This window comes from Lynx canadensis, chromosome D4 (assembly GCF_007474595.2).
Source record: "Lynx canadensis isolate LIC74 chromosome D4, mLynCan4.pri.v2, whole genome shotgun sequence".
In the NCBI taxonomy this organism is placed as follows: Eukaryota; Metazoa; Chordata; class Mammalia; order Carnivora; family Felidae; genus Lynx; species Lynx canadensis.
The window spans coordinates 6,946,430-6,967,837 of NC_044315.2; the positions used below are offsets into that span (position 1 = coordinate 6,946,430).

General features: G+C 44.4%; 1 protein-coding gene across 1 annotated transcript in view; it reads right to left on the reverse strand.

Annotated features, from left to right (window-relative positions):
- The window catches only part of SLC1A1 (solute carrier family 1 member 1), an 83,647-nt gene that overhangs the window by 29,999 nt on the left and 32,240 nt on the right, over positions 1-21,408 (reverse strand). The window contains exon 2 of the mRNA XM_030294041.1: positions 13,403-13,543. Coding sequence (XP_030149901.1) covers positions 13,403-13,543 — 141 coding nt within the window. The remainder of the gene's footprint in view (positions 1-13,402; positions 13,544-21,408) is intronic.

The window sequence follows — 21,408 nt, forward strand, 5'->3', positions numbered from 1 at the left end:
AATCACAAAAGTAGGGCTAGCATTTTATGTTTTTATATTTTTCCCTCATAATTCATTTTTATTATAGTCTACAAAAGTTACTGATCTGTGACAGACTGGAAATTTTAAAAAACTGGATCTCTCCCATCCATTTAAGAGACTGGATGCTTTGCATGAAAAGATCCTCGACATCACTCATCATCAGGGAAACACAAATCAAAACCACAATGAGATACTACCTCACCCCTGTCAGAATGGCTAACATTAACAACTCAGGCAACAACAGATGTTGGCAAGGATGCAGAGAGAGAGGATCTCTTCTGCACTGCTGGTGGGAATGCAAACTGGTGCAGGCACTCTGGAAAACAGTATGGAGGTTCCTCGAAAAATTAAAAATAGAACTACCCTCTGACCCAGCAATTGCACTACTAGGTATTTATACAAAGGATACAAAAATGCTGATTCCAGGGGCACATGCACCCCAATGTTTATAGAACTACTGACAATAGCCAAAGTATGGAAAGAGTCCAAACGTCGATCGACTGATGAATGGATAAAGACGATGTGGTGTATATACACAGTGGAATATCACTCGGTGACCAGAAAGAATGAAATCTTGCCATTTGCAACAATGTGGATGGAACTAGAGGGTATTATGCTAAGCGAAATTAGTCAGTTACACAAAGACAGATATCATATGATTTCACTCATATGTGGAACTTAAACAAAACAGATGAACTTAAGGGAAGGGAAGGAAAAATAAGACAAAAACGGGGAGGCAAAGCCTAAGAGACTCTTAAATACAGAGAACAAACTGAGGGTTGCTGGAGGGGAGGTGGGTGGGGGGCTGGGCTAACTGGGAGATGGGCACTGAGGAGGGCCCTTGTTGGGATGAGCACTGGGTGTTATTCTGTAAGTGATGGATCACTAAATTCCACTCCTGAAATCATTATTACACCACGTGCTAAGTAACTTGGATTACAAAAAGAAAAAAAGAAAAAAAGACACGGGATGTTTGCAGAGTGCTGGCACAGGGGATGGGCACCACGGGCTTCTAGAGGAGTCAGAGGTGTCCCCGGGCTGAGGTGATATGGCAGACAGCATCTGAACTGGGCAGAAAAAGATGAGCAGGATTCGGACAAAGATTCTTTGCTTGACCGCACTTTAGTCGGGCTCCCGAACCTTCTCCTGGGCCCATCTGTGTACTTCTTGCAAAAGCCAGGTTTAGCAAGAACTTTGCTAAGTTAGTTTTGCCAGAACCCCCACCTTCCACCTCTGGTAGCTTCCCCATCCTCCACCGTCTCCCAGGTGGCGCCTGGGCACCCTTGGCCTGCCTCCCAGCAAGAATCCTGTTAGCTCAGTTGGCTAGAATGCCCCAGTACCCCTGATGTTCCTTCTTAGTGACTTTCCACCCACTGACCCCCCCACCCCATCCTCCTCCTTGGCGACCAATTCCCTCTCGCGATGCTATATTCAGAGTTGAGCCCCATCTCTCCTACCGATGCAAAATCCCACTGCAGTGGTCCCCACACCTGCCATGGTGGTCCCGAATAAAGTCCACCCTACCACCTTTAACAAGCGGTTTAACTTTAATAAGTTAAACATCAATTTAGTTTTGAATTTTTAACACTGCATTTTTATTTCCTTAACAAGTCCGGTTTCCAGTGAGCCCACCACTGTCCTTTCAAACCAGCGACCGTTCTGAGGCTGGACTACGACCTAGAAACAGGGATACTATCCCGAGTTGTCCTTGGAAGTTAGGGGGACCTGCTAGCTCTTTATTTTGAGACAGCACACTTGCTTTTTTTTTTTTTTTTTTTTTTTTACCTTGGGAGGAGGCTCTGATGAGCTGGGGATACTGGCTCCTGGCCAGAGCTGTAATAATCTTTTAGAACCTTTTACAAAAACACTATAAAGGAAGCAGTCGCAGAGGGCTAAACAATAGCACGTTTTAAAAATAAACACCCAAAGGCAAAAGACTCCTGCGAGGGCTCACTGATTAAGCTACCACCCACTGGAGAACAAAGTTTTCGTGACAATCTCTCCCCACCTTGTCATTAAGGTGTCAAAATTAACTCCATTATTGGAAGGTGTTTTTGGTCTGGCATTTGTGGGCACTTCACAATTGGGAATGGACACAACATCCAAGAAACTCACTGCTGCATGGGAGTTAAAACCCTCTTGTGCCGAGGACTCCTACCCCTCTATCACCAGCATGGAGAACAACAGCACAGGCTCCAATCGCAGCCCAGCCTTTTCCTCCCAGACTCCCGTTTCTCCATCTATAAAAATGCAGCTTTTCAATGCCTCTACCTCCTACAGGGTAATTGCGAGGAGCAAAGTGGACAACCTCATCTTGCACGGCTGCCGTGAAGATTAGAAACAGTACGTATAACCTACCTGGTACAGTGCCTAGAACTTAACCTGCACTCAGTAGACAGCCTCCACTGTTGCTAAATGAAAAATGATCAATCTGAGGGGCGGGGCTAATCAAATGGAAGGCACTTAGCAAGAGTTAGCTCACGCGTTCCCTCACTTTCTCCAGAATCCTTCTGTATTCCTTCATCACACGGGTGCAAAAGAGCACCCACCAGGCCATTTCACACTCTGGTATAACCTCCAAGGACACTGATGATCAACTGGAAGATCTTCACCCTGGCTGAAGAGACCCTGTCCCCAGGGAGCCCACCTGCCCAGCCCAGCCCAGCCGGGGCTACCTTCCTGCTTAGTAGCGCTCCAGCCCCATCCCCCGGGAGCAGACTGAGCTCCCTGCCACGCTTGGTGGGCGCCTCCCTCTGCCTGACTGCCGTCCCCTACTCCTCACTTGTCTACTTTCAAGTCTTTTCCTTGGGGTCCTTCCCTGAGTTATCAGGCTAAACCAGCCTCCTCTGTTTTCCTCATCTGACACCCTGCTCACATCACCTTTCACAATTTTTGTCACTGGGCTCGTTATTTATTTACACACCGTCTTTTGCACTAGAGTGAGCTCCATGGAGGGCAGGAGACCCAGAGAGCTGCGTGTTCACCAAAGCATAGCCAGTGCCCAGCACGTAGGAGGAGCTCGATAAACGTGTTGGTTGAATGAGTAACCTAGTTAGGTATGGTTGCCTGCCCCAGACCCCTCTCCCTGGTCCCTGGACAGCAGAATGTCCCAGAATGGAACGCTGTACCAGTCCCTGGTGCTGCCCTTATGATCTGTGTGATCTTGGAACAGTCCTTGGAACTGTTCTCATCTCTGAAAATGGACATAAGGTCCCACCTCCCTTCCTATTTCTTTGGGTTGCTACAAGGATTAAATGAACAAATTCATTCCCCAGGGTAAATAAGGCAGGCTATGATCTCGCTTTGTTATTCCAGGACACAGGGCCATCTCTGCAGCCTGGATTAATCCTCCTGGGCTGTGACAGGGGCAGAGAAGAGGCAGAGGGGGCATACAAAATATATTTCTGTGCACGCCTTGCCCATGACATCTATTTTTCTAAGAGGCATCAATACAAAGAACTCCCTGAAGATAGGTTACATCACCACCCCAGACTACTCCGTGAAGTTAACAAGGTAAACTGGCCCTCGGTCAGAACCAACTAAAGGTCACTTTTGCAGCCTCCGTCAGGAGGTCCACATTTCATGTTTAAAATATGTCACGAAGCAGCATGCTGGTCTCCTGGTCTTCAGCCATCCAGGGGGCTGTTTCCAACATTTTTTATACCACAGACCTTGGTGCTGTTTGTAGGTGGGACCAGTTTTCCAGAAGACCTCACGAGCGTTTATAGGAGGCTTATGGTTCAGGAAGGGCATTAAACACATTTCAGAGGATCTGAGGGACTCAGCTATTCTCCTCAAAGTCCATACGAATGCTTTGACATCGGGACGGCTAACAGCTCCGTGAAAAGTCTCTTTTTTTTTGTTTTTGTTTTTTAACTACAACCTAATTATTATTGAGCTTTTTTTTTATAATTTTTTTTTAAAGTTTATTTATTTTTTTTGAGACAGAGAGAGACAGAGCATGAACGGGGGAGGGGCAGAGAGAGAGGAAGACACAGAATCGGAAACAGGCTCCAGGCTCCGAGCTGTCAGCCCAGAGCCCGACGCGGGGCTCGAACCCACAGACCGCGAGATCGTGACCTGAGCCGAAGTCGGACGCTTAACCGACTAAGCCGCCCAGGCGCCCCTATTATTGAGCTTTTTGCTTCTCCTCCTTATAAAATTGGTAGCTCAGGATTCTGGGTAGAAGCCACTTGCATGCTGGTGAACGTTACACCCTAGTGTCTTACAAAGGGTAAGTCTTTTTATGTGTTTTCCTTTCCAGAATGAAATCCATCACGTGTACTTTCACCTGTGCGTCTCAACTCTAATAGCTTGTCATGCCAATGCCGGGACCTTCTAGAAACTTCTGACGGTAGCAGGCATGCCATGACACAGTACTACTATTTCCCTGTTTTACAGCTGAGTGTCCAGGTTGCACAGCTAGCAAATGGCAGAGCCAGGATTCACATCGAGGCAGTCTGGTATGCTTAACCACTAGACTCTCCTGCCCCTCTAAGATCGGTACTCACAGACTTCTTTGTTTGACCACACTTTGTCAGGCTCCTGAACCTCTACGCCCATCTGTGTATTTTCCTGCAAAATCTAGTTTTCATAAGAACTGTGCTAAGTCGGTTTAACCAGAATCCTCATATCTGATCACTCTCCATACCTGATCAGGCTCCGCCCCCCCGGCCTGTCTGGTCACCCTGGCCTGCCTTCAGCAAGAATCCTACTAGGTTGGTTTAGCTAGAATCCCCCTTAGTCCTGATGTTTCCTCCTCATAAATTTCCATCCGCTGATCCCCCTACCCTGCTACTTGGCTATCAATTCTCACTTGCTGTTAGAGTTGAGCCCCATCTCTCTCCCCCACTGCGAAATCGGACCAGCAGGGTCCCCACCTATCATGATGGTCCCGAATAAAGTCTGCCTTACTACCTTTAACACGTGTCACTGTGTTTTGTTTTGTTTTGTTTTGTAATACTTCCCCACCTGATGCTTGATCAGGGTGTTCTTTTGCAGAGAACAGCACTTCTGGCTGTCACTGCTGTCACTTCCTTCCCCGTGCCTAGACAGACCCCTGACAAAGCACCTGCTCACCTTGCCAATCCACTCCTCTTCCTCATGTGCCCAGCATTCTGCTCAAAGCCTCAATGTCCTGGCAACGTGCCATGCAAGCTGCTGTTTTCTTCTGCCTGGAGCCCCTACCCCCTTCATTGGATTCTTATCTTTTCTTCAAAACTCCACCCCAGTGTCCTCATTCTCCCAAAGCACTGAGCATACCAGATTACAATGTATTCACTCTCCCTTGCTGGAACAGGACTTATCTGTATCATGTGTGCCTAGCACAGAGCCTCGGACATTGAAGACGGACGGACGGACGGACGGATGGATGGAAGGAAGGAAGGAAGGAAGGAAGGAAGGAAGGAAGGAAGGGGTGGAATCCCAGGTCCACGCATTCAACATATAGGAGGCTTCTTAGAATCCCTGCATGGTTTTTCACTCCTTTTTTTAAGAAACAAAATCAGGTTGGGGCGCCTGGGTGGCTCCGTTGGTTAAGTGTCCGACTTTGGCTTAGGTCATGATCTCACAGTTTGTGGGTTTGAGCCCCACGTCGGGCTCTGTGCTGACAGCTCGGAGCCTGGAGCCTGCTTCAAATTCTGTGTCTCCTCCTCTCTCTGCCCCTCCCATGCTCATGCTCTGTCTCTCAATAATAAATAAACGTAAAAAAAAATTAAAAAAAAAAAACCAACACAACAGGTTAACTTAGAGTTGAGCGGAGCTGTGAGCCAGTGTAGGAACAGCAGAGGCAGAAGTCAAGCTCATTCAGGATTGATTCTCCAGCTTCACTAGCTCAGAATTAGACTGACACAGCTTGCATGTTTCGTTTTATTATTGTGGTAAATGGCATGCTCACTGTGGGGACTCCATTCCTTATACATCAGGTGCCCCTTTCTTCTTTGCAGAAAAGGCAATGGAGACATCAAATTAATATAGTAAGTCCTCTGGCTTCAGTAGCTGTGCTCTAACTCAACATGAATCTCCCGATGATCTTAGGAAAATGCTTAATTCGTGTGTACAAACCTGCTTAGTTCATCTCATTTTCTCGGTTCCCTAACAAGGCTTGGGAAGGTTAAAAAAAAAAAGCACTTAAATTCAGGCAGAATCCAGTGGTTACAGATGTTGCAAATGAGGCAAGAAGTTCATTCGTGGCCTGTATGGTTTGGGGCTACGACCTTGCCTTCCCCAGCATGGAATTGTAAGTTTAAAGGACACCCTGAAATGGCAATTTTCTAGAGACGAAACTAAGAAGCCACCAATAGTTCCAAAAGAGCACCCATACTCCCTGCACTCCCACCAGCAGAAGCTGACATTAAATGCTCTTAGGTCCCCAACGGCAAGCTGTACAACCAAGTGACATGTGCATTTTCCACTCCTCCACCTTCTTGGCCACAAGGGGACTCACAGACCTGGCCAGAAGTCCCAGGATGCATGAACGGGTGAGTGGCAGAAACCCCACCCTCTCACGGGTGTGGTTTTCTGTTTATCTGTTTTCACGCAGGCGGGGTTAACAAATGTTGAATTTAATCAAACCCCGTTTCAGGGAGTGGGGGACATGGCCTGGTTCTTTCCACCGGAGGACATAGGATAGTACCCAGATTCACAGCTGCTTACGAGTAAATGAATACATCGCTTAAAAAAAAAAAAAAAAAAAGCCTTCCCCAGCCCACCCGATCCAACGTGTTCTCTCCTGCAAAGCCTGAATTTCAAAAATAGGCATCTCTGGGGAACCTGGGTGTCTCAGTCGGTTGAGTGTACGACTTCGGCTTCGGCTCAGGTCTGGATCTCACAGCTTTTGAGTTCGAGACCCCACCGGGCTCTGTGCTGACGGCTTACAGCCTGAGGTCTGTTTCAGATTCTGTGTCTCACGGTCTCTCTCTCTCTGCCCCTAATTCACTTGCGCTCCGTCTCTCTCCCTCAAAAATGAATAAACATTTAAAATAATTTTTTTAAATAGTCATCTCCAACAACCTTGACCGACTTCACTTGCCCTGCTCCTGGCTCCATGCCTCACTGCCTCTTCAGGGAATTTCACTCACTGATTGATAGTAGTATTTGCTTGCCATGCTGGTTTATTTTGCCACCAGGATTCCACCTCAACTGCACTGTACCTTGAGAGTAGAATCTCGCCTTATCCTTTATCTTGGCCAGCTGCTGGCTGGCCTCCTGTTATTGCAAATAAATGCGTTTTTGGCACACAGCCATGCCCATCACTTACATATTGTTGAGGGGTGATTTTCCGTGGCAGCCAGTTGGGAAGCTGGACAGAGAATATGTGGCTCGAAAAGCTTAAAATATTCATTATCTGGCCTTTTACCAAAAAAAGTGTGCAGATCCCTACTTGCTGCGTATTTTACATCTGACTGCTGTTTAATAAGTATTGTTTATATCTAAACTTCTATAAGGTTTTTTTTTTTTCTTGGTTAAAAAGTAGTGGAAAACTTTAGGCCTTAGAGCGGAGATCAAGCCCTAAAAATTTGAAGTCCTGACGTATAGGGGCTGCTGGAGTGACAACCATTTAAAGTTTGAAACAAGTTTTGGTTTTTTTCTTTTTTCTTTTTTTAATCACTGAAGGGTGGAGTCTTCCATTTATCCTTGAAGAAGCTTCCCACAGATGTAAATCCAATCCTCAACCAGCACTCTTGTCAAAAGGGGAAGGTTCGTCGACATACAGAATGCAGGTGCTCTCTACCAAAGTCTCACGTTTGGTACATAATTTGTCCAGGAGGTGAAATCAGTGCTAAGACCCAGAGACTCAGTGGTTTGGGATGGAGGGAAAGGAGGGAGTTTTCTTGGCATGGTATAAATTTGCAATGTACTGGACTGCAACCCCACAGGACAAAGTACAGTGTGGGTGCTTCCGAGGAGCCAACATTTGGAGGAAATCCAGAGTAAGGTGCCACAGGAACAGGGAGGAATAAGCATCTTGCTCTCAGGACAGACTGCACCGGCAGTGGCATGGACTCAACACAGCCCAACGTGGACAGACTCCCACGTCCTGCAGGTTGGGTGGGTAAGCCCCAACCCAGCAGGTGCAGATGCTATCCATTCTGGAGGGAGTGTCCTGATGGGGTCCACAAGGCAAATCACCGCTTTGCACCCACAACGAGGGTTTCCACTTGGTTTGCTTCCGGGCTGGGGCAGGAAGACCTATGTGATGGTGAAATTTTTCCTTCTCAAAGCCTCGTGTCGGGGGATGGCAATGCCTGGAACATCATGTGGAGGGACGGGCTGGCAGCTGAGCAAAGGGGGACCTCTTCAGGCCTCCCTCTTAAGGGAGAGGCCGGATGGCACTGTTGGTGTTTCACCTACTTTCATTCCCCAAACTTCCATAAAGCTTTGTCCCAAGGAACAGCCTGTGAAGAATTCTCACTCCTATCTTAGGAGAGAGGAGCAAAAGGAGAGTTCCTCAGGGTCAGAGGCGTGGCCGCAGTCACTGGAGACACCAGAGGAGGCAGGTGTGACCGGAAGAGCACTTCTGGCCCAGTGGTGGCGGCCAAGAGGCTGCAGTGGAAAGGATGGGGGTCTCATCCTGAGCACAGCTAAGGTGCCATCTTGGAATGATGCTCAGGGAACCGCTGGGAGACGGGTTGAGGGGCCGTTCCCTTTCCTGTGCTGGTCATGGGAGGCCTAGGTCATCATCATCTGTGTATTCAAGAAAATGTGCCCTGAATTTAAACTCACTGGTGGTGAGACCCGGACCAGGACTTTCCAGAACCACAATTCTCTTGCTAATTCCCCAGTGGTTTGATACAAGCACAGCTTAGAAACCTAAACGTTAAGGGGGCCCAAACAGATATTCTGCACCCCCGGAGGAGCATGATCCTCAGAATGTCAATTACAGAAAGGATTCTGTTAGTGCCTACACTGCCTGTCTCTAAAAATGCCTTGAGATTACATCTACTGTGCCTTTTCTCTTTTTTTCCTGTTTTAACTAAATTCTAGACATTCTGTCATTCTATCCCTGCATAATTCCATATGCATTAAAAAGGACATTTTCTTACATAACTAAAATGCCGTTATCACCACTAACAAAATTATCAACAATTTCTTGGTACCATCTAAGCCTATATTCAAATTTCCCCGATTAATGTGACATGTTACCCTCATTCATCACATGAAAAAGGATGCTTCTGTTTAAAAAGAAATAGCTATGAACTATTTTTATGTCAGCGGAGGCTTTCATGGCAGAGGGTTTTGTTTTTTTTTTTAATTTTCCTACATGTTAATCCATCAAGAGAGTTTCCCTTATGCAGAAGCACAGATTACTAATCGTAGGTCTCAATTTTGTTTCTCCCTCTAATGTGTGTGTCCTTAGGACATCCATTTAACTCTCCCCAGCTTCCAACAAGCATCTTTCTTTGTCCCAATAAGTGCATAAAATAAGCTATTGGTCTGCTGCATTTATAGACGCTTCTGAAATGTGAAAACTGCTCTTCCTGTGCATTTCCACAGCCATCCTCCACTCCTGGCTCTGTGCTGAACTGGGGAGGCAGAGGACCACCGCAGGGTTTGGAGGAAGGACCACGCACCACGGAAAAGGTGGTGCAGAGCTACAGGTGCTGGGAACAGAGCTGTGGGACACAGAGCAGAACCCATCCCACTCTGGGAGACAGTGGGAGAGGGGGAAAAGGAGAAAAGGAGAGAAGGAGAGGGAGAGAGAGAGGGAGGAAGAGTGAAAGAAAATGCAAAACCAACCAAACAAAAATAACAAACAAAAGGGTGCCTGGGTGGCTCAGTTGGTTAAGCATCTGACTTTGGCTCAGGTCACGATCTCCAGGTTCTTGAGTTCAAGCCCCGCCTCAGGCTCTGTGCTGACAGCTCGGAGCCTGGAGCCTGCTTCACATTCTGTGTCTCCCTCTCTCTCTGACCCTCCCCTGCTCATGTTCTGCCTCTCAAATATAAGAAATAAAACAAACAAAAAAAAGTTTTTAAGAAAACAAACACGTGGGGCACCTGGGTGGCTCAGTCGGTTAAGCGGCCGACTTCGGCTCAGGTCATGATCTCGCGGTCTGTGAGTTCGAGCCCCGCGTCGGGCTCTGTGCTGACAGCTCAGAGCCTGGAGCCTGTTTCAGATTCTGTGTCTCCCTCTCTCTGACCCTCGCCCGTTCATGCTCTGTCTCTCTGTGTCTCAAAAATAAATAAACGTTAAAAAAAAAAAAATTAAAAAAAAAAAAAAAAGAAAACAAACACGTATTCACCTTGAAAATGTAAAGGAAGGGCAATGAGTCATGTTTTCTTACTATCCATATCTAACTGCTATTAACTATTTGGTTTTCATCCCAACTTTTAAAAATGCACATAAATTTTAATAAAATTTGGATTGTATACAACATCCTATTGTGTAATTTGTTTTATTTTCCTATTTTACACCGTGTTAGAACATATCCACATGTCATTAAATGTTTCCAAGACAAGGTTTTTAATAGTTGTAGACTCATAGCTTAGGTGTATAACTTCCAGTGAGACTACTTATAATTTACCACCATTATAAAAGTAATGCTTTTATGAACATCCTTGTACCTAAATCTTTGAACATATCTGATTATTTACAAGAAATTCTGAGAAGCAGAATTACAAAGTAGAGAGATCAGAACATGTTCCAAGTTGCCCCCCACCAAATTTGTTCCAAACTGAAAATGTATGAATGAGCCTGTTTTCCCACAACCTTGCCCGCGCTAGTCATATTACCTTAATCTGACAATTTAAAACATGAATATGAGATCACTGTTCCCATCCTGCTTTGTTCATGTCCCTTGAATCTTTTGACTATTTTGTTGCTCAGGACAACAGAATGGGGTAGCGGTTCTGCGCTCTTTTGCTCTTAATTGCCAGCGTTTGGTAAAGGAAAAACGTAGAAATGTTAAGGGGGTGCCTGGGTGGCTCAGTTGGTTAAATGTCCGACTTTGGCTCAGGTCATGATCTCAAGGTTCCTGAGTTCAAGCCCTGCTTTGGGCTCTGTGCTCAAAAGCTCAGAGCCTGGAGCCTGCTTCAGATTCTATGTCTCCCTCTCTCTCTGTCCCTCCCTGCTTGTGCTCTCTCAAAAATAGACAAACATTTAAAAACATTTTTTTTTTTTTTTTTAATGTCCAGACCTGTGATACAGCTTGAAAAAGCAGCTGGGCTACGTGGTGAGCAAAGTGCTGAGGGTTGCAAATTATTTTCCTAGATTATCTGCAAAGCTGAGCTAGCACACAAAACAGCCCGACTGCAAAAATACCACTAGATGTTGACTGCCAAAACTGATACATATTTCAAACATCACATATTATACTAGTATATTCACACATGTATTTTTACCTCTTCTTCTGAAACCCGGTTTAACGCACGAGTTTTGGATTTACTGCCGAATTTGGATCAACTTTCCATACATTCCTCCACAGACCCAAGTTTTAAGTGGTATTGATCATCAAGTGATTTATGTACCTTGTGCAAGTGCATGCCAAGTATAGTATTATATGTTTAACTGTGAATGTTTTTCTTGGGAGAGAGTCCAAAGCTCTCATCATCTTTTCAAAGGAGCCTCAGAAGAGATTTAGAATTTTGACGCTGAGAAAATTCTAAGGGGTGATAAAGGCAACATCTACTGGGCCAGCAGGTAAATGAGCGCCATGGACAAGGTGTCAGATGATAGGGTAGGGGGGCTGCGGTATCCTCGAACGTATTAGCTTCAAACTAAATAGAGTAGCTGTCTCTTAGCTCCAGATCACTGTTGGTCTTGGGGCGGGGGTGGGGGGGGGGTACATGGGTCCAGTGTTTTGTGATCTTAATTCTTTTCAGAGGAAGCCAGAAATCCAGATGCCTACATGAAATCTTGCAAGTTTCAGATGCTCACACTGACTTAAAGTTGAACAGATGAACAATACATGGTACAACACACTGGCCTGCTGATTTGGCCCTCAGGCTGCAGGGCCTAAAAGAAGCCGGGCGTTTCAAAACACAATTAAACACATACATACAAATAATTAAACGCTCTTTTTAGGCTGGTAATAAGCCAAGAACACCCAGACCAGGAGATTCTAATGTGACTGGAGTTTGGCACTTGAAAAGTTCAAAAGCCAGATCTATAGCTGGGCACAGCAGATCCTGCCCCCTGCCCCCACCCAAGGCTAACATCCAGGGCTCCCCACAGATAAGCCCCAGGTCGTCGTAGTAGCAGTAGGGAAAAATGTTCTGGAAAAGGACACGTCAAGATTCCTAACTGCGCGGTTACATAAAACCTGAGTTTTTTCAAGCAGACAATACTAGTGAGGGGCGGGCCACATTTTACCTATTGCCAGAACGAAGGTAAGTACGAGAGACTCTGGAATGCACTGAGAAGCTCACCGCACCCACACAAATGACATTTCTGTAAGCCAAATTACTCTCCACCTCCAGCGGGAAGCCTGCTCTTTAGAGGGACCTTGCAAGAGAATGGCCACTAAGGGAGAAAGCATTTCCAAAGCCAACTGTGTCACAAGTTCAGATGTGAAAATGCCAGGCTGTTAAAATGCGGTGCAAACCCATAATGAAACGTTTTCCGCAGCACTCGGCTGTGAGTTTTCAAGGGCAGGTATGCGGAGGAGTAGAAGCCCAGCAGGGAAGGCAGAGAGACTCCAAGGGCAGCTGCCCAGGGTGGGTGGGGGGGCTAGGACGGCTGCAGGTGGGAAACAGATGAGTGAACTACCGAAAAGAATTTCAAAACTGACAACCACATTTCGCCTGGGGACAATGGTTAACATTTCAGTGGCCAAATATGGTGTTTTTTTTGTTTTGTTTTACTCCTGTGTCCTGGATAGAGTGTTATTTATAGTATGTTTGAAAATGGCATCTTGCGGGGCACCTGGGTGGCTTAGGCGGTTGAGCGTCTGACTTCGGCTCAGATCATGATCTCACAGTTCGTTGAGTTCAAGCCCCACAATGGGCTCTCTGCTGTTGGGCCAGAGCCCGTTTTGAATCCTCTGTCTCCCTCTCTCTCCCTGCCCCTCCCCCGCTCACCCTCTCTCTCAAAAATAATGAATAAACATTAAAAAAAAAAAAAGAAAAGAAAAAAGAAAATGGCATCTTCCTCACAAGACATCACATGGCTGCCCAAATGAAGCTGTGAGCTATGGTGGACAGTGCCCTAGGTAGAGCAGTGGCACTTTGTGAGTAATGAAATATTCCCACTCAAGCCAATATATACTTTCCAAGTAAGCAGAGAGAGAGAGAGAGAGGGAGAGAGAGAGAGAGAGAGAGAGAGTGTGTGTGTGATGTGTGAGATACATCAAATGCATTTCAATTTTTTTCATAATTAGAAAAGCACAACTTAAGAGACAGCTCCTTAAATAATCACAGAGAACCATCAGTTGTCTCAAGGTACCTGTAATCATGCTGGATATAATTAACGGCAAAATGATGAGTTTCAGCATCCTCATTAGAATTTCCCCGGGAAAAGCAAAGTAGAACTTCTCCAGACTAGACAGCTTGCTGTATTCTCGAACCAAGACGCCGATGGCAATCCCTAAGAGAAACAAGATCAGAAAAAAGAAAAGAGGAATAGCATTGAGTTCTCCTGTATGCATTTCTATGGAAAAATACCCGCCAAAGACCCCCACATTTTAATGGCATGAAAAATAGTTTAGATGATCTTCCATGAGTCTGGAAATTTGAGTCTCAAAAAACAAACATTTTAATGAATAAAAAGTACACATTTATTCCGCAATTCTGTAAAATATATTCTTCACTTGAAAGCTTTTGGTTTTCTCTCTTTCCTCCTTCAATTATATTTATTATAATGACAAAACGTCCCAAATCCTTCTGGGCAGGAAACGAAATTCATCATTTTACTCAACCCAATATGATTATTTTGTTTTTACACACTCCCCTTATTCTTGGTCCACCTTAGGTATTTTACATTTTATTTATTTGTTTTTTAAAGTAATCTCTTCCGCCAACCAGGGGCTCAAACTCATGACCCTGAGATCAAGACTCACATGCTCTACTAACTCAGCCAGCGAGGCAGCTTAGGTGTCCTAGGTTTTATAGTTTACATACCAGTGTTCATTTTTCTCATTTCCTCATATATACTCTTCTCATGGTAGTTTTTATGATACTCCTTGTTTATACATCTTCTGTAATAGCATAATGTTCTCTTGGTTTGATATATTCACACATTGTTGAACAAATGTGTTGTCTAAGGCTCTCTGAATCCCTTTTAGTTATGTCTACATTTTTTTTTAATATTTATTCATTTCTAAGAGACAGAGAGAGACAGAGCATGAGTGGGGGAGGGCAGAGAGAGGGAGACACAGAATCTGAAGCAGGCTCCAGGCTCTGATCTGTTAGCACAGAGCCCAACGCGGGGCTCGAACCCACAAACCGTGAGATCACGACCTGAGCCTAAGTTGGACGCTTAACCAACTGAGCCACCTAGGCACCCCAATCCTTTTTAGTAATTTCTAGATAATGATGTGTCCAAATTGGTCTGATCGAGAGGCTACTGAATCTGAGTATTGTGGACACTGAGGCTTATAATTGTGTGAGTGTAGGAAAATGTTCAAAATCAAGAAACGTTATTCAGTGGACACCTGAACAATGCTGGGGTCTGGGGCACCAACCCCCACACCTTTGAAAATGCATGTATAACTTCTGTCTCCACAAAAAAATGTAACTACTAACAGCCTGCTGTTGACTGGAAGCCTTACTGATAAACAAAAACAGTCAATTAACACATATTTTGTATGTTATGTGTATTGTATACTGTATTGTTATCATAAAGTGAGTTAGAGAAATACGTTATTAAGAAAGTCATGGGGTGCCTGGGTGGTTCAGTCGGTTAAGTGTCCAACTTCGGTTCAGGTCATGATCTCACTGCTTGTGAGTTCAAGCCCTGCTTTGGGCTCTGTGCTGACAGCTCAGAGCCTGGAGCCTGCTTCAGATTCTTTGTCTCCCTCTCTCTCTGCCCCTCCCCTGCTTGCATGTGATCTGGCTATCTCTCTCTCAAATATAAAAATTAAAAAAAAAAAAAGTTGTAAGGAAGAGAAAATACATTTACAGTGTTGGACTGTATTTACTGAAAAAAACAAAAAACAAAAAACCCCACAAAACAATGTGTGTAAATGTACCTGCACAGTTCAAACCTGTGTTGTTCAAGGGTTAAGTGCACCTTCTCTGAAAGCTTGCCTTCATAGGTGTCTATATGAATTCTTTTCTTGTGCTAGCTTTGGTAACTATGAATCACAAATTTCAAACGGTCCTAACATCTAACTGCCTCTTTCCCACTCCCACACTTTGTCCTTTCCCAACCCCTCATTTTTTTTTTTTACATTTATTATTATTATTTTTTAGCAATTTCTATGCCCAACATGGGGCTCGAACTCACAACCCTGAGATCAAGAGTCACCAGCTAGGAGCCCCATTCCCCTCCACCCCTCTCTTTTTTAAACCAAGAGATAAGACGGGCTGGGATGATTTGTACATCTCTTTTCCTCCATCCACCTTCTAGGGTGATATGTTAATTGGAAATAAAATGACAAAGGGCAGAAAGAGTCAAGGAGGAGATCACTGGATATGCTCCTTTACAAACTCAGATCATTAGTCTGTGAAAGTTTATAGTTGCGTGGGCACAGTTAAGAACTCTAGGTCAATGAAAAGAGATGTGAATTATAATCAATACTAGAGTCTTCATTTAAATTCTGCTGTACTTCCCGCAGCGGTTAGCAGGCCAAATAAAATAACCCCACACGGAATATCTGCATAGCAACCTTATCGCTGGTTTAATTTTATTTTCCTACAAATTCCACCTCTGTCCTGATCTCTTTATTTTGTGCAAGCATTTCTGAATGTATTTCTGATCAGCCATTTTAAAATATTTTTGGAACAAACATACACAAACATTTCTCATTATTACTGCCCAGACACACACACATACACACACACACACACAACTCCAGTATCAACCCTCCTTGGTTCATATTTCAAAACCCAGGGCTAGAGACTCCTGAATGGTTAAGAATGCCAAGGATTCAAAATATTTTAAGTAAATTGAAAAAAACCTGTTGTGCTCACTTCCTACTTCACAAATTGCCTATGTTCCACTGTTCTATATGAAACATACCTCTTTTACGCTGTAAGGATACCCTGTAGGATCCAGTGTTTTAAAAAACAAAAAAACCAAAAACAAACAGACATTCTCTCTCATACTATTCAGGCTGTCTCTCTCCAGTAAATGTTTGGCTTGTATGTCAAAGAAGGCTCTGTATGTAAAAAGAAAGGAGATGTGTCTTGTGCTCAAAAAACAGCCACAGAAGCACTCTGTTGAATAGCAAAAGAACCCCATGAGCTCCAATTTTAGGGTTTATATTACTAGTGATTAACTGTGCCTCTAATCATCTCCACCTCAAATAAATGCGGGGAAATTAGAAAGGAATACACTTGCTGTTTTTCAGCCTTTATCCAGATGTGGGTTTTTATGGGAGAGATAAGAGTCCACAAAAAGCCATTTCAAAGCTATCAGAGGTGATGATCACCATGAAAAGGTTACTATATTTAGTAACGAAAACTTTCTGTCAAGTATGTTCTTAAAGTTGAGTATCACAAATTCTAATTTCTTCCTTCCTCCCTCTCTCCCTTCCCTTCCTTCCTTCCCTCTCTCCTTCTTTCCTCCTTCCCCTCTCCTTCCTTCCTTCCTTTTTCTTCCTCCCCTTCCCTTCCCCCCTCCTTCCTTTTTCTTTCTTTCCTGAAAAAGGAGGGGATTATAAATACCACTCAAGACCTGGAGAAGCAGTTGAGAGATGAACCCTGGGCCAGAGATGTCACCCCGGGACCCTCAGGGGTAAGAAGTAGCTGGTGAAGAACCTCAGCCAGGAGCTACACCTTGTAAATGGGTGTGTTTTATGTTGGTCTCAAAGCAATCTGGAAAAACCGGATGCCTGGTAAGAAAAATCACTGTCAATTTCCAGGATCCAAGATGAGGTCAGGATATCACAGGGCACAATCCTTCTCTACCCTTATCCAGAGCCAGAATCTTGGACTGGATTCAAGAGCGCAGAGAGGTCTCCGAGGTCAAAGTCTGCTGAGAATAAGAGCCCACCTGGAGGTAGGTCAGACCCACCTGGCTGGGCAACTCCCGAACCACAGAAGGGGAAGGTCAAGAATGTCCTTGAATGGTAGGTATAGCTCTACGAAGGCCTTCGGCAGGGCCGACAACGGAGCCCAAGGGTAGAACTGTCATCAGGACCTCTGCAGCCCCAGAAATTACCAGGAACTCATTTCATTCTTGGGCAGCTTCCCCTCACAAAGGCAAGAAGATCCCAAGCAAGTAGTGAGGCAGCTGGGAGGAACACCATGTTAGAACAAAAGGTTCGAGTTCAGGCTCCACCAACTTACAAGCTGTGTAACTTGGGCCACAATTTTAACCTCTCCCCTCAGGGCAAAAGGCTTGGACGAGATGCCTTCGAGGCCCCTTCTAATGCTCAAGATGCCGTGATAATCTCTGAGCCTTGGTATCCTCAGCTTTAAAATGGGCTCATATGACCATTACATTAGCTCCTACAGCTGGCCGGGCCTTCCCCACTTTCTATGCTAAGTGCATCCGTAAAACAGGGATGGAAGAAACTAGGGGGGAAGACAATTAAGACCTCGGCTACCGGTTTCTTTTTCAAGTTCACGGTGTCTCAAAGAGCTGCCAGTCCAGTAGCCTACCGTGGAAGAAATGGGGTGATTCTTTTCACTCTAAGCTTATACGAAATTATTGTTCATGAAATAATTCTAGAGGGGCGCCTGGGTGGCTCAGTCGGTTAGGCGGCCGACTTCGGCTCGGGTCATGATCTCGCGGCCCGTGAGTTCGAGCCCCGCGTCGGGCTCTGTGCTGACAGCTCGGAGCCCGGAGCCTGCTTCGGATTCTGGGTCTCCCTCTCTCTGCCCCTCCCTCATTCACACTCTGTCTCTCTCCCTCTCTCTCAAAAAATAAACATTAAAAAATTTTTTTTAGGGGCGCCTGGGTGGCTCAGTCAGTTAAGCGGCCGACTTCGGCTCGGGTCATGATCTCGCGGCCCGTGAGTTCGAGCCCCGCGTCGGGCTCTGTGCTGACAGCTCGGAGCCCGGAGCCTGCTTCGGATTCTGTGTCTCCCTCTCTCTGACCCTCCCCCGTTCATGCTCTGTCTCTCTCTGTCTCAAAAATAAACACACATTTAAAAAAAAATTTTTTTTAGAAAGAAATAATTCTAGAAATCAAAATAAAAGTCACGCATAACGACTTATACCAACCTATCCTCCCCCTGGCCCCCATTTTCCAGGTTTTATCCAGCCTTCGTTTTTCTGCACATGTGGGTTTTTCTGTAGGTATGAAAATTAATTCAGGGATAGCAGCTGAATGGCATTTGAGTCAGATTTATGAAAACAGCACTGTTCCTGTTTTTAGGGTATTTTCAGAGAGAAGAGATTAAAATCTTCTGTGGCTTTTTAATCAAAGCCCCAGAATAGTTCTCTGGTACACAGACTGATTTTGGCTTGATTAAATAAGAAATACTGGCAGAGGAAAAAATATTTTTAATTATCACTGAAACAGTTATCAGCCATGCCATCACGCTACACACCCTATTAGGGAAATTCGCAATACGCCTTCTTGCCCTTTGGGAGCTAATCTAAGATGAACGCTAACAACCAGAAAAGAAAAAGTACAGAATGAGTACAGTTATTAGCAAATGACTATGTGCACACACTGAATAGATGCAAGGATGGTTTCTCTGTCCGTCCTTCCACTGAAATGTATCTGTACCCCTTTCTCATCTTCTTTGGAGCTGGGGCGTTCCATCAGTGGCGAGCTCTTTATGTGAACTTTGGCTCCACAGAGATGCCTCTGTAAGACTTTATTTTTAAACCCTTAGAAAAATGTATTTACTGCACAAGCCATATTATCACAGTTCTACTGGAAATAGTGAGTTCGGAAATTCACTCCCAATCTCACCAACTCAAATATATGCAAAGTGAAGCTGTTTTCATTTCTCGGTATACAATTAAGGTTAATCGCAACATAATGGTTAACAATTTCCCAGTACATGCTTTATGTCAGACTCTGTGCTAAGCCCTTCAAGTGAATTCTCATGTAATTTTTTTAAGTTTATTTATTTGAGAGAGAAAGTCAGTGAGCAGGGGAGGGGCAGAGAGAGAGGGAGAAACAAAGTCCCAAGCAGGCCCTGTGCTACCAGCACAGAGAGCGATGTGGGGTTCAAATCCCCGACCTAAGTCGAAACCAAGATTTGGACACTTAGCCAACTGAGCCACTCAGGCGCCCCTATATCTTGTAATTAAAAAAAAATTTTTTTTTTAATCTTTATTTTTGAGAGAGAAAGACAGTGTGTGAGCAGGGGAGGAGCAGAGAGAGGGAGACACAGAATCTGAAGCAGGCTCTAGGCTCTGAGCTGTCAGCACAGAGCCTGATGTGGGGCTCGAACTCACGAACTGTGAGATCATGACCGAATGGCTGTATAATTACAGGGCTTGGGGGCAATTTTTCATTGAGAGAAAATTCATATAACATAAAATTTATCATCTTTAAAATGTACAACTCAGGGGTTTTTAGTATACTCACAATGTTGGGCAACCATCACCACTATCTCATTCGAGAATATTTCCATGAGGCTTACCCACTAGCGGCCACTCTCCAACACCCCCTTCTCCCAGCCCCTGGCAACCACTAACCTCTTTCTGTGATCTGGACATCCGTTTCTGGACATTCCCTATCAATAGAATCCTATAACATGAGGCTGTGATGGTTAGTCTTACGTGTTATCTTGGCCAGGCTGTAGAACTAGTCACTCAGTAAAACACCGATCTAGGTGTGGCTGGGAAGGTACTTTGCAGATGTGGCTGAACACCTACAATTAGTTCACTTTAATTAAAGACTACCCTTGATAATCTAGGTGGTCTCATCCCATCAACTGAGGCTGCTGAGCAAAAACAAGGAGAAGGAATTCTGCCTCAAGACAGCAGGTCCAACGCCCTGCCCCAGCTGCTGGCCGGCCCTCTGGATTCCAGACTTGAATGGAACCCACGGTTATGCGAGCCTATTCCTTAAAAGAAGTCTCATGGAGGTATATGCAGGAGATCCTGTGTCTCAGGAGAATCCTGACTGATACCATGGCATGTGTGCCTACATTCTTTCACTTAGTACGTTTTCAAAGTTCATCTGTATTATACAGCACACAAGCAGTTTTGTTTTGTGTTTGGTATCTCTCCTTTAACATTGTATCATAGGCAATTTCTCACGCTACACACCATCCGTTTTAAGTGCTGGATAATACCACTTTGGAGGCACACGCTTCTTGACCACTGCCCAACTGTTACACGTTTCCATTGCAGACAATTTTGTTGAATGTTAGTGACTCTTCCCGACAACCAAAGGGGACAAGCAGAAATTATGACACAAAGGCTTGAGTTACTGCACATTTTCAGGCTCAAGGGAGGAAAGTACATTAATTGCATTCTTTGTACTATCTAAGTTCAAGAAAAAGCAAAAACAAGTATGCAGTTATTAATATCTAATTATATGCCAAGTACTGAGTGCAGAGGACCTGAGGGGGAGGAGTTAAGAAAAGAATACAATGTTGTTATTAATGCAAATGATAAACAGTTTCCTTCATGGATGGATCTGTCCCCTGTCAACAGGAAATGTGGTCTGTGCTGCTTTGTCAATAATGATGATAGTTTACGCTCAATCATATCTCCCTATTTGTCCACCACCTACCATTAAGAATTCAGTCTGGCTCAGGGAGAAAGCTGATTTTGTTGAGGGTCCATAACAGCTTTCTCTGTATGTCTCTATCCATTAAAATATGTAATATCATTTGTTACGTGTTTGAAAATTTGACTTCTGCAGTATGAGTCTGGATACAGTCTTTTGAAGCCTGCCTTTTCCTTTTGAGATGTTTTCACTCTATGTTTGAGACCTATTCATATTAACACAGGTACATCTATCCTAACTACGTGCTGTTTAGTACCCCATACCACACTATTTTGCTTGTTTTCTGTACCATTAAACTCTGCTCTCACCCAATGATTTTGTTCCATGTTTTTTAGAATTTTTTTTTAGAAATTTTTTTAGAATTTTTGTTTTAGAATAGGTTGGTGAGTTGACTGCTTAGCACATTAGCATGTCTGTTTTCTATATATGCATGTAAGAATTTACATTTTCTTCTAAATTCTGTTTGTGTTCTCTAAGTTATAATATAGTAATAACTTGTTAGTTCTAAATGTCTTCCAATCGCTATTGTGATTTCTTCTTAGAACTGTAAATTATCTAAAAATATGCTCGCAAGTATCCAAATATATGAGGATTTGGGGGCTTTTTAATATTCCTTCTTATCTCTGTGATGCATTCATTCTGAC